We start from the raw sequence: 13,732 nt of genomic DNA, 5'->3' as shown, positions 1-13,732 counted from the left end.
GTCTGTAGTCATTCATTGTAAGGTCCTCATAAGGATAGAACTTGTGTGTGTGTGCGCGTGTGCATGCGTGTGTGTGTGTGCGTGTGCATGCGTGCGTGTGTGCGCTTGTGCATCAACTTTAAGGTCATGCTAAACTGTTATGAGTCACTGGTATCATGTTGTTTAATGCAGTCGGTCTGTCACTTGCTGTGCCTTGCTATTAAAAGCTCTATAAGCAGTGTTTTATGTGTCACTGTGTGGGTTCAATAGTTGACTGTGATCCATAGGTGAACGTTGCTGCCAAGGATATTCTGCTATTCCTGCTCAAGGGACGATTAATGATGACAGCATCAACCTGGGACAGGTTTAATGAGGCGCTTTACCCGGTCATCCCTGTGTTACAGGTGTGTGCTGCTCTCTGAAGAGGCTGTGTTGTGTTTGTATTGCTGAGCTCGTAAAGCAGCATCATATTTGCTACTTATTACATTTCATTTATGGGGGGGGCAATGTTGTATTTTGCTCACAATCAAAGCAAGTTTGATCAAAAGTGCAATTTTAGCACTCTTGGTCCAGAAAGGCTGCATATTGAAGCTGCCAGTGAGAAAGATTTAGTTATTCACTCATTTACATATTCTGTGTGTGGTATTGTTTCCTTTATTTGGTGGGAAAACAAGCTTTTATTAATTGTGTTCCGTTTCAGGCAACAGAAAAGCCAGGAAATGTTTCATGAATATACATGAGATTTTGACTAGGTTGTCAACTGTGATTTAATTCAAGTCGGCCATTCAGAGATGGACCCCGCCATGTCAACAAGAGGCGAAATGAAAACCCCCCGTAATCAGAGTGATGCAAATGTATTTACTGTTATGCCGCTTAGCTGGAATTCTCTGTTGTTCTCCCCCATTGTCTGCCGAGGCAGTATTAACATTGTGTGTGTGTGTGTGTGTGTGTGTGTGTGTGGGGGGGGCAGGGTTACGCAGGCACTGAAGAGTCACTGGGAAACTGTGTCCTGCTGATAAGTGACATGTCGGACGTGGCGAGAGATGATGCGTTTGCAAACACACCCAAGTTGAAAGCAGCACTCAGACTCCTTTTCACTAAACGGCCCACGTGAGTGTGTTAGTATGCGTTTGAGTGTGTGTGTGTTTGTGTCATGTGTGTTTCTACTGTGTGCGTAAAGCTGTTTGATGAATTTGACGTTTGGTCTCGGGGGTTTTGTGTGAACCAGACAAACATCTGAGAGTCAGAATACTTTGAGCTCTACCAGCCTTGTGCTGGACAGACATGTTACCACTGTCTGTCTCTTGCTGTCAGGTGATGTGCTCATCAGCTGATCTCAGTGAGTGCACTGCGAGGCTTATGTAAAACGCCTTATCCACTCTCACTCTTATGAATATAGACAGAGGTGGGAGATTACCTCCACACACCTGATTTTTGCACTGGCTGCTCTACCAGCCACTTTTGCAGGCAACCAATCATCATTTGGATGTTCTATTTTAAAAACCAATTCAGCTGGTAATTTTGACATCTTATGCAGCAATGTGTCGCCTGTATCAGAGCTCTAAGTTAGATAGATAGCTTGCTTTATGACCTAAATAAACTGTTTTGTTGGTTTTCTTCTGATCTGCATTTAGAGCAGTCTCTCAAAGGAGAGTGTTATTCTAGGATGTCTGCCTGTTTCCCTTTTTGTGCCATACAATATGAAAGACCTACAATATGAAAGACAACACAATTAATCTTGGTGTGCCAGAGAGATAATTGGGGTCTCATTCATCCAAACCTTACTCTAGTCTGACTCACTGGAGGCAGGCTGTGGGGATCAGCTCTGCCATTGGCTCAGACCATTTCAGGCGGAGCGAAGGGAAATCGCCCTCCGCTCCCTGCGTGTCGCTCTCAAATGCCTCCACCCCTGTATAACAACAACAACAACGCTAGCTAGCAAGCTACACGATGAAAATGGCATGTTTTGACGAAGATTTGGATTGTGCAATAAAGCAGGCCTGCATGGTACTTTCGGTGGATGGTTGTAACTAGTGTCCTCTAGAGAGAGAGTGGCGTCAGCGGAGGACCAAAATGCGTGACTCATTAGCCAATGAACAGCCAGGAAGGGGTCTCGCGCTACTTTTGAATGCTAAAATAAAGCTGATAATGTACAATTTGATTACAAAAAAACAAAAAAACTTTCAGATTACAACACAAACTGTCCATTTTGCTGCAACTGGACAGCGCTGCTTAATCCAGAACCTTACTTCCTGGAACTCTTGAGAGTAAAAAACGGGTCCATTGGACTGAATGGAGATGTCACGACTCTTCTATATATACGGCTCTGGTTGTAACGATAACGGAGCATTTTTTCCCCACTATACCAAAGTGAGAGCGAAACGCAGATAGTCTGGCAAGCGAGACTATTAATCGACCTCTGAACTGACTGGTTAACTGAATGAGCACAATGAATGAAATCTTAATAAGGTAATATTAGGAAATACTGTATTAGCATTTTCTATTACTGTTGAGTGTAATAATATTAAGAAGGAGAATACAAAAACAATTCCAGACCCTAATTGCAAATAGTGGATGAATAATGAAACGGGCTCAATCTATGTAATTTTCAACAACAACAATAATAATAATAATATAATCCCATTCATTGTTGTCAGGGTGAGAGTAGCTGCAGTGCAACACATCTTGCCCCACCTAGCCAGCGCCGCGGGGGCAAACGCAGCCAGACCAGACCTGGACCAAGCAGCTCTCTCCTCCCTCCCCACTCTCTACTGCCTGAGAAACCCTGTAGATGTCACACTGGACACCAGCAACAAGTCCTTCCTCAAGGTATGGATACACATAGTACACAGTCACACTAACAAAGTGTGTATACTTGTGCACAGGCAGACATGCACTCATACTCTAAACATACGTCATGCAACACACACAATATGCAAACACAACAAAAACACTTTATGTTGGCTACGGGTTCTCTTCTGATTCAGGGATGTCTGTGCGTCTATGCATGTGTATGTGTTGTATGGTGGATAGGTGGAGTCAGTGGAGAAGCTCTTTTGTATCCTGGCCTCTGACACTGTCGACCTGTCCTTGAGAAGGTCTGCCGCTGAGCAGCTGGCTTTAGTGCTACAAGGTAAGGTGTCAGTAGAGCTACAGAAGTAGCATAATGTATTTTTTTTATCAACTCATCTACAACATTATCTTACTAAATGTTCCACCCTACAGTCACCGTTCTACAGTAGCAGGCTAATACAAACACAAACCACCCCTTGGCCTCTCAGTTCTTATAGATGTGAGGGGAGAGGGAGGAGTTTAGCAGGAGAAACACACCAGCTGGCTCAGAGATTCCCTTCCAAATCCTGTATTTTTAGATTGACTGCACACTAAATCCAAACCTCCATTTTGTATGTTTTTCCATTGCTGTACCCCACAAATACCTGGATGGACTGTGCACATCTGTGCAGGGAATAGGGAAAAGCAGGACATAAATGATAAAACATTCACATTCATCTCCTAGTTTAATTCAGAAAGACAGATGCTGAATTACCTGAATTGTCAGTCATATTATACAATCGCTGTTTCGTAATGAGAATGATCACATACAATGCTGTTTTGGAAAAGAGAGGTTTGAACGATGTAATCACATATCTGTGTGAAACTATATGCACTTGATAAAAGCAGGAACAACTTTAAAAGTTTGCATTCTGTTTGATCACACAGAGCTCTGCCCTTGTGAAAGCTGCAATTGGATGCTATTGCAGCAGTGCTCGTGTCTTCCCACAGCCATATGTTTGAGGCAACTGGAAACGGAGTATGCAAATGTTTATCGTCGGCATATTGAATTGTTCTCATTTCCCTGCAGACACAACAATGCACCAAGTGCTGAAGAATCTTGGCATAACAGACAAAGTCATCTCTTTCATTATCCAGAGTGTAAATGGCAACAAGGTAAGAACAACAACAAACCAGTACTGGCGAAGTGATAAAGCAACGTGTGGTACTGAGTGAATGGATAGTTTCAGTTTTGGTGATTGTTTTTTTTGTTTTTGTTTTTATTTATTTGCACATATTAACATCAAGAAACAGACAAAGGAGGGGGCGGGGGGATCGTGCCGGTAGAGACAGGAAACCCTATTTGCCTTATTCTGGGTCTCTACCCAAGAAATTAAACCAATATTAATAATAATCTAAAGTGTGCTTGTGTACACACATGCATGTATAATTACATAAACTGTGTTATGTGCACATTTCTGTAATTATTATGTGTATGACTGTGTGTCTGTGTGTGTGTCTGTGTCTGTCAGTGTGTGTGTGTGTATATGACTGTGTGTGTGTGTGTGTGTGTGTGTGTGTGTGTGTGTGTGTGTGTGTGTGTGCGTGCGTGCGTGCGCGTGCGCACTGCGCACGCGCGGGGTGCCCATGCTGGCAGATGTAGAGGAAGCTCACTGAGGCATGCGTGATTGAATGAATGATGAAATGGACTGAGTTAACTGTGTCAGCAGTGAGCCCCCCCCCCCCTCTAGTTACTGCATTGTGCAGGCATTGAATTAGCAGCTGCTAATGGAGGCAATGGTCCAGCAGCATGCATGCCTACATGGAGGTGGAGGAACAGTGGCACTGAGAATGACTTGTCTCAACTGAGCCGTGTGTTAGGAGGACTGAGGAGGGATGGCTGCAGGTTGTGTCTGTCTCAACCCTCCATTGCCTGCGGCTTGCACAAGCATGGAATTTCTATCTAGGTTATATGAAGTGACAGTGAGGAGATCGTGTCCCCATGTGAGAGAGAGCGAGAGAGAGAGAGAGAGAGAGAGAGAGAGAAAGAATTATTGTGTGTGTTTGTGTGTGTCCTGCAATTAACCAGCAAGTGTGTGTATGTTCCCGTTTTCCTCCCCAGAGCTTGGACTGCGTGTTGGAGCCATGTGTGTGTATCCTCAGGAAGCTGGTGTATGCTGATCCACCTCTGAGGCACAGCCTGGCACAGCGCACCGGCCTGCTCCTCACGTTGCTCAGGGGTACGTTCACAAGACAACTCATTAAGTAGCACAACTAATGCACATTATGTTGTGTAGCTGCCGGGGGGCGCAATCACACAACCCGATGACAAGTCATTGTGATACTATGTTATCATCACACTGCAAAGTGGTGTGGTGTCCTAGTATGATGCAACTCGTAGCGTTTGAGCTCAGCTCAACACCAGTAAATAGTTAATGGCTTTATCTGTAATGCGTGATGTTATATAGGTGATGTTGACAGAACAATCCATTTCTGTTGCATGACTTATTTCTGCAAAACTGACAATTAAAGAATGCAGTCCAATAGAATATATGAACCCATCTAGATTGTGGATATGTTTACATAATGTTGCAGAATCCGATTTAACCAGAAAATATACTATTTGGAACTTTTTTTATAAGTTGAGGCTTAAATGTCAGTCTAAAAAATGTCTTCAAACCATTAAAACACCATGCAAACAAAGGCAATTCATGATTGAGCCTGTGGGTTTATCTTTTTTAGGATTTTCAAACTTGACACAGTTCAGGTTGAATGATCTTGTGTTGTCTTCTTCACTATAGCTTCCTTGATCCTGAAGGAGAACCAGGGCAATGGAAGTGAGATTACTGTGCTGATGTATCTACTGCTTTTTGATGAGATTGCCAGCGTTGAAATATGGTGAGTTTTTCTCTCTCTCTCTTGCCATGATGGTTCTGATAACAATGTGTGTGTCCAGAGATTCAATACTCCTTATTTTCTGTCATATCAGGTCAGACAAATCCAACACAGATGGGACGCTCGCACCGTTCTCCTTACCACTCTCAGTAATGCGCAGGTATGTGATCACTGTAGTGAAGACCCTGAAGATCCAAAACGTTTTTTTTAAGACCCCCTTCTCTTCATCAACAACCCATTTCTAACATTTTCCAGTCAGATCTCTAGTCGGGTTTCCATCCACCTGTTTTTATGCAAAATTTCAATTTCGGATTTGTGGAAACGCTGCCTAATTCGCAAAAGCCTTGAAATTTCGCAAAAAAGTTTTCACGAATAACGTTAGATGTGTTTAATACAGCTGTATATCGGGTCTAGCAGCTGATCAGCAGCTCAGACAGCCTCAAACACCAGGTGATTGACAGCTTACTGCAAAATAGCAGTGGATGGAAACGCGCATTATTTCGCATTTTCTTTTGCCGACTTTCTGAAAATTCGATTAAAAGTTGCGACACATTATCACACTAATGGACAATGTGAGATAAAACACCAGTTACATACAGCTTGGTGCATTATGTGTGTATGTGTATGTATATATATGTATATATATATATATATATATATATATATTTTTTTTTATATATAAATGACTTGGTACTTATTGAAAAAGGGAAAAAAAAAAAAAAGTTAATTAATAACTGCAAAGTGGATGGTATGTTGTGAAACAACAAAATTGTAGTATGATGTTTTTCCCAGACTTAACAGGGACACGCTGTTAAGAGACACTTGCCAGGGCATATTTGAGCTACTGTAGGCATGGACCAAACCGGAACAACAAAAATGAAACGGGTCATGAGGGGGGGTGGGGGGGATTATACGGGTTTTGTTCTTACCTTAGGTATGTTTTGTTTTGTGGGGGGGATTGTACGGGTTTTGTTCTTACCTCAGTCAGGTATGTTTTGTTTTGTTTTTTTGTATTTTCTGTGTTTGTTATGCTACCAGTCGCTTCAACTTACTGTATAAATCTGTGCTTATTTGTAGAAGTTTATTTTTTGTTTATGTATGCTTGGATTTCAGGATAGGACACAGCTGGGAGGCAGAGATATTAAAATGGTCTCGTGGAATGTGAAGGGGTTAGGTCATGTTGTAAAAAGGGAAAAAGTTTTTAGTCACCTAAGATCCTTATCAGCGGATAGAATCTTTTTACAAGAAACTCATATTAAGGCGACTCAGCAGCGTAGTCTGCGGCGCGGTTGGGTCTCACAAGTCTATCAATCCCCATTCTCTTCCCACGCCTGGGGTGTAGCTATACTTTTTAGGAAAAATATTCCATTTCAACTTGTTACAATGACAACAGACCCTCATGGTAGGTACATCTTAGTTTCTGGCACCATCGACTCATTTCCGATTACCCTACTCAATATTTATGGCCCAAACACAGACGACCCCAGTTTTTTTAAGAAAGTTTTCAATCTACTCCCCGACTTTAATAATTCAAATATAATAATTGGCGGTGACCTAAATTGTTACTTAGATCCATATTTAGATAGGCTGTCTTCACGACCACCCCCAACAATCTCATCAGTGACGGTATTGAACAATTTGATTAAATCTAGGAATGTAGTGGATATCTGGAGGGTTCAGCACCCCACAGATAAAGACTACTCATTCTATTCCCATGTCCACAAATCTTACAGTAGGATAGACTATTTTTTAATAGATTCTCAGCTAATTCCCCATGTCACCAACACCAAATACCACAACATATTGATCTCTGACCATGGCCCTCTGACTATGTCCCTGAATCTCTCTCTCCCTAAACAAACGTACTCTTGGCGTTTTAATCCAACCTTACTCGCGGAAGAGAGATTCATAGAGCATATTGACACCAAATTAAAACAGTTTATGGAATTTAACGATAATGGTGAAGTTTCAGACTCCACGCTATGGGAAACTTTAAAGGCAGTTATTCGTGGGGACATAATCTCATATGAATCTACTGCCAAAAAAGAAAGACGGAGGCGGCTATTGGAGATCGAAAATGCCCTTTCCGCCCTTGAGGTGGTATATCAGGCTTCAAAATGCTCTGACGATTATAATAAGATATTAAGATTAAAATATGAATATAACTGCATCTTAGGTGGCCAAATAAACACTCTTCTTTTAAAACTGAGACAAAAACAATTTGAATTGGGAGATAAGCCTGAGGGGCTCCTGGCGCGGCAGCTCAAGGGCGCTCAGGCTTCTAGATCAATCCTCTCCATTAAATCAAAAAGGGGCGCCCTGCTGACTAACCCTAAGGAGATAAATAACCGCTTTAGGGAGTTTTATAGTGAACTCTACTCATCTAAGTGTGATGCCGCCCAGTCGGATTTGAGTGACTTTTTCGACCCTCTGGAAATGCCCAAACTTAGTGATGATGCCAGAAAGGACTTAGACTCTGATTTTACATTGGAGGAAATAACTTCTGCCATTAAGTCATTCCCATCAGGCAAAGCAGCTGGCCCGGATGGATTTGGCGCTGAATTTTACAAGAAATTTTGCAACATTCTCGCTCCACTCCTCAGAATGGCATCTAACTCGGTGAAGGACAAAATCTTGCCTAAAACATTGTATGAAGCTAACATCTCCCTCATTTTAAAAAGGGGAAGGACGAAGCCGATCCGGCTAGCTACAGACCCATAGCGCTTCAAAATTTTGATAGAAAAGTAATCACTAAAATGCTGGCGACCCGGTTAAACAGACATTTGTCATCTATTATTCATCCTGACCAGACAGGGTTTATCCCGAGTAGGTTTGCTTTCTCCAATGTCAGACGTCTCCTTAACACCATGTACGCGGATCACAGTAAGACCAGTGGTGCTGCGATTTTATCACTTGATGCACAGAAGGCGTTTGATCAGGTTGAGTGGCCGTATATGTTTGAGTCACTGCACAGATTCGGGTTCGGCAATTCATTCATATCCTGGGTAAAGCTTATATATGCGAGTCCGGCATGCTCAGTTATAAGTAATGGCGATAAGTCAACCAGGTTTCCATTATTTCGTTCGGTCCAGCAGGGTTGCCCTCTCTCGCCGGCCCTCTTCGCCGTCGCGCTTGAGCCCCTTGCCTTAAAAATACGTAGTCACGCAAGCCTTGCAGGCCTTGAGGTCGGAGGTGTCGAGACGCGTATCAGTTTGTATGCCGACGATGTGATAATATACCTGCATAATTCAGAAAAATCTATCCCCCCTCTCCTAGAACTAATCACTTCTTTCGGTAAGCTGTCTGGATACACAATTAATGGGACAAAAAGTGACTTTATGCCTCTCTCGGATCTCTTTACTCCTGGGTTCCTGGAGAGTCTCCCATTCAAATTAGCAAAGGGCCGCCTCACCTATCTTGGCTTGACCATACCCAGAGATCCTAAGCTAATATTTAAGTTGAATTTTAGGGATTTTGTTTCAAAACTTAAACAATGTATAGAAAGCTGGAAAATCCTCCCTTTATCCATGATTGGTCGTATAAACTCAATTAAGATGGTTTCACTTCCCAGGTTCCTTTATTTGTGTCAAAGCCTCCCCATTTTTCTTACATCGGCTTTCTTCAAAGAGCTGGACTCCATAATTCTGTCCTATATTTGGAATTATAAGAACCATAGAATTTCTAAAATTCATCTGCAAAAACCTAAGTCGGCAGGGGGGCTGGCCTTACCAGTGTTTAAGCACTATTACTGGGCTGCCAATGTTAGGGCTCTGATGTTTTGGCGACAAGGAACTGCTGGCAATTTAACTCCCGGGGCTCCTCTGTGGCTACAAATGGAGGCTGGCTCTATCACCAGGTCCTCATTGCCAGCCATGTTGTTTTCTAAGCTAGAGGAGCCTGGGACTTTGAAAGGTTTGAGTTTTGTTGTGAAAAACTCTGTCAGAATTCTGAATCAGGTTAAGAAAGTTTTGAATGTACCAGATGTTTCTGTTCACACACCAATCTGTTTTAATCATTCTTTTTTGCCCTCATGGTCAGATAGAATTTGCCATGCCTGGAGTGAAAAGGGGCTGGTCTCCATCAGTGACCTGTATATTGATGGCCAATTTGCATCCTTTGATCTTCTGAAGAGAGCATTTGAGTTGCCCCAAACGCATCTTTATAGATATATACAAGTTAGACATTATGTCCGATCCAAGATTCGCAATTTTGACGTTCTCCCAGATGAACATGTTTTTTTTGAGGTTTTGTTAAGCCCTCCCAACTCCAGGCATCTTATTTCGAAGTTTGTGTGTTTGTTCGACGATTGCATTAAGGCCCCCACTGAGAGGATCAAAGAGGCGTGGCAGGAGGAACTTGGTGTGGATCTGTCTGAAATCATATGGGACAGGAGTCTGTCTGTGGTCCAGCTCTGTTCAATTAATAGTAAAAAAAAAAAAAAAAAAAAAAAAAAACATCAACAACAAAAAACAAGTAGACATCAACTTATCCAATTTAAAGTTGCTCACCGTCTTCATTACTCCAAGCATAGGTTACACAAGATATATCCTTCGGTCTCACCACTATGTGATAGGTGTCGGGTGTCGGAGGGCACACTGTCCCATGCTTTTTGGTTTTGCCCTTCACTGTCAGGATTCTGGGCCAAAATATTTGACTGGTACTCTAAGGCCTACAAAATGGCCCTCCAGCTGGAGGCGGAGCTCGCCATCTTCGGCTGCTCGGAGTCCTCTTTGCTCCTCCCAACGGCCGTGCAGCAATCTCTGACACAGGGAATGACAGTTGCCAAGAAACTAATTTTGAAGGAATGGAAGTCCTCCTCTCCACCTTCTTTTCAGCTGTGGCTGACAGACATGATCTCAGTTATACGTATGGAGAGACTCAGATTCCAGAGGTCAAATTCTCTAAGGAAATTTTCTGTTATTTGGGACCCGTTCCTGACCTATTTTGATCAGGCTAAAAGCGGTATTTGAGTTTCTTTGGGATCCTTTGCACAGTATATATATATATATATATATATATATATATATATATATATTTTTAACCGATTTGTAAGCACATTTTGACATTTTGTAGCATTGTAATGTTGAATGTATGTATATATGTTTTTTCTTTTCTTTTTTCCTGTTCTTGTTTGGTTTTCTTTATGTTCTGAAAAAGTAAAATAAAATATATTAAAAAAAAAAAAAAGTTGCGACACATTTGGATGGAAACCCAGCTTGTGTCTCTCTCACGCCAACTTTTCCCCCCAGGTACAACGTCCCGTTCCAGGCGGTGACTCACCATGCTGTCAGCCCTTACTGCTGCGTCCTGCCCCCTTCCTCTGACCTTCTGACCCTGGCCCCTGCCCGCCACGCCCTGCAGCTGGCCTGGAACACCGCATGGCATTCTGGGATAGACAGCCTCCTCGAGGAGCTGCATGGCGTCGCTAGTGATGTCATCGAGTGAGACCTATGTTTCTTACTCTTACTCATGCATCAAGGCTGTTGAGATCATGTTTATTCATCAGGGGAAAGTCAGCTTTCAGTCGTTTTTGCATGATACCGAGGTAGACAAATCTTACTGCATCAAGGGGAAAGTTAGTTGTCCCTGATTGCAGTGCATAAGTAAATAGCATAACTTCAGTATTTATTTGTTTATTTATTTTAATTTATTTAGAAATTTAACTAATGTTTCTCAAAGGAATTTGGAAGGAGAGTATATCGATTTTAGTGCTGTTGCATAGATAACGCAATACATTAAGGTCCTTACAGCCCCGGGGGGGGGGGGGGCGGGGGTGTGGGCAATCCATGTATAGTATTTTTCTTATACTTAACTTATATCCAGTCAATGCAACCGTGCATACCAACGGCAAAGTTTCGCTGAGCGATATTGCGGCTTTCATTTCTTTTTTTTGACCAAGTCGATTTTTCAGAAATTCACTTCAATTCAGTTACTTCTATACATTCATCTGAAGTTAATGCTTCCTCAAATGCAGTGTTCTAGTGAAGACTTCGTTTCCGAGGCTTGGCGGCTTGTGTTTCATCAGTCTTCATTTACTTCTAATGTGACCTAATGCAAACAGATGAGAGTGCCTCACACAGTTTTCATCAGCTTAATTACAGCAGAGGAGTTTTAAGCACACCGTAGATAGATCAATCTACATGGGACTAAATTTCATACAGTGCTGCTATCATTGGGAGGTGAGCACTTGCTTAAGAGTGGCATCAAGATGGAGTGCAGGGAAAAAGTACATTGCGAGTTATCTTATTTGGGCCTAATAGAAAGCCCCAAATGCTATTTCATATTGTCACGACATAATTCAGACAGCTTTTTTCCTCTCATTCTTTGACTGATTTGTCTTGATTTATTGTAGCCGGTATGGTCGCTGCTGCTTCAAAACAATCGTATGTAATTCTCAAATAAGATGAAGACTTCTTTGGATGACTCACTGCTGATCAAATATGTGTTTGTGAATGAGGTCATCAGTATGCCTCTGAGGATGCTACTTATGCCAGTGGTTCTCAAATGGGGGTCTGTGGCACTTTGCAAGGGGGTCCGCGAAAAGTTTTCAAGAAAATAAAAAAATATATATACATGTATTTTTTTGCAAAAATATTTTATGCTTTAAATCTAAAATGGTTCATGGATTACATTCTAATCTAACAAACCTATCAATTTAAAAGTCAAGCATGTTACCGTGGAAACATGCAACAAACAACAAATCCTAGCCCAAAATCACAAATCAGAATGAGGGGGTCCCCGGTATATTTTCTATCTTGTAAGGGGTCCTTGGCTGAAAAACATTTGAGAACCTTTGACTTATGCAACACACCGCAGAAGAAGAATGATGTAACCCCATTCAGAATATCTCAATCAACCTCTCGCTGTTTTTTTTTGTTTTTTTTCCTTCTCTCCCCCAGATTCCATGATGACCTGAGGCTGTCGGAGGAGCAGGTTGTGGCACTGCGGGCGTCTCACCTTCCCACCGGACTACAGGACTGCGTGCAGGCTCTGGTCATGGCAGCGGGACACAGCTCTGTGGCCTCGGCCCTGTCCCGGCTCAGTCTCTACCTGCTGATTGACAGACTGGCCCTCCCTCACCTGCACACCCACAGCTGCAGGGACACTCTCCACTCCCTCACTTGGCAGTCTGCTGTAACCAGGTACACACTACATTCAAATTGAAGTTTAGATTCATGTGGGTTCATACAGTATATAGCTAGTTAGCAACTGTGTGAGTGTGTATCTTGTCAAAGTTGATTGACTAATCAAATTATCGGAGGCTTTTTTGAAAGTGCTTTTTAAAACGATAAAGAAAAGTTCTTGCTTGACTATTCTTGACTCTGTTGCTCTTTTTAAAAATAACAAGCGCAAACCTTTTAGACGCCAGCACTTTTTTTCCCTCACCCCCACCCCCTTTAACCCCCAAACACCACCCATATCCCCCTAGCCACTAATCCTACCCACCTCTCGAATCCCCACTCTCCAGCACCTTCCTATCCCTATCCCCCCCCCCCAACACCACACATCCCCCTAGCCACTAATCCTACCCACCCCTCGAATCCTGACTCTCTACCACTTTCCTATCCCTATCCCCCCCCCAACACCACACATCCCCCTAGCCACTAATCCTACCCACCCCTCGAATCCTGACTCTCTACCACTTTCCTATCCCTATCCCCCCCCCAACACCACACATCCCCCTAGCCACTAATCCTACCCACCCCTCGAATCCTGACTCTCTACCACTTTCCTATCCCGAGCTACTGCCATTTTACCACTAAACTCACTAAACATCCATGAGTGACTGACTGACTGACTGGTTGGTTTCTTTTCCATCCCATGACCCCGGTGGCACCACTGGTCCAGTGCCGTGGTAAAAACTCTGAACCAAAAGTTTTGACAACTTGGCTCAGTGAGTTCATCATGGCCTTATAAGAGTGTAGGAAGTACTGAATGTAAAGGAAATCAAATTAATTTGAGGTCTCTCATGACATTCTGAAAGACCTAATGTAGAAGTATCACAAATCCAGCATCAATCCAATGTCTTATTAAATGTAATACTCTGTTTGCCCTTTCCTGGTCAAAGTATAAAAAGCTTCCCTAG

At 42.6% G+C, this 13,732-nt stretch overlaps 1 protein-coding gene across 1 annotated transcript in view; it reads left to right on the top strand.

The window, feature by feature from the left end:
• rttn (rotatin) overlaps positions 1-13,732 on the top strand; it is a 65,270-nt gene that overhangs the window by 17,559 nt on the left and 33,979 nt on the right. Inside the window, exons 16-25 of the mRNA XM_083650655.1 lie at positions 267-383; positions 950-1,089; positions 2,637-2,808; positions 3,013-3,112; positions 3,842-3,927; positions 4,874-4,991; positions 5,553-5,649; positions 5,741-5,806; positions 10,896-11,087; positions 12,546-12,788. Of these exons, the coding sequence (XP_083506781.1) occupies positions 267-383; positions 950-1,089; positions 2,637-2,808; positions 3,013-3,112; positions 3,842-3,927; positions 4,874-4,991; positions 5,553-5,649; positions 5,741-5,806; positions 10,896-11,087; positions 12,546-12,788 (1,331 nt within the window). The remainder of the gene's footprint in view (positions 1-266; positions 384-949; positions 1,090-2,636; positions 2,809-3,012; positions 3,113-3,841; positions 3,928-4,873; positions 4,992-5,552; positions 5,650-5,740; positions 5,807-10,895; positions 11,088-12,545; positions 12,789-13,732) is intronic.

The sequence above is a fragment of the Poromitra crassiceps genome (assembly GCF_964638095.1).
Source record: "Poromitra crassiceps genome assembly, chromosome: 2".
Classification (NCBI taxonomy): Eukaryota; Metazoa; Chordata; class Actinopteri; order Beryciformes; family Melamphaidae; genus Poromitra; species Poromitra crassiceps.
The sequence above is the reverse complement of the archived record's forward strand: the minus strand, read 5'-3'. Positions and strand labels throughout refer to the sequence as shown.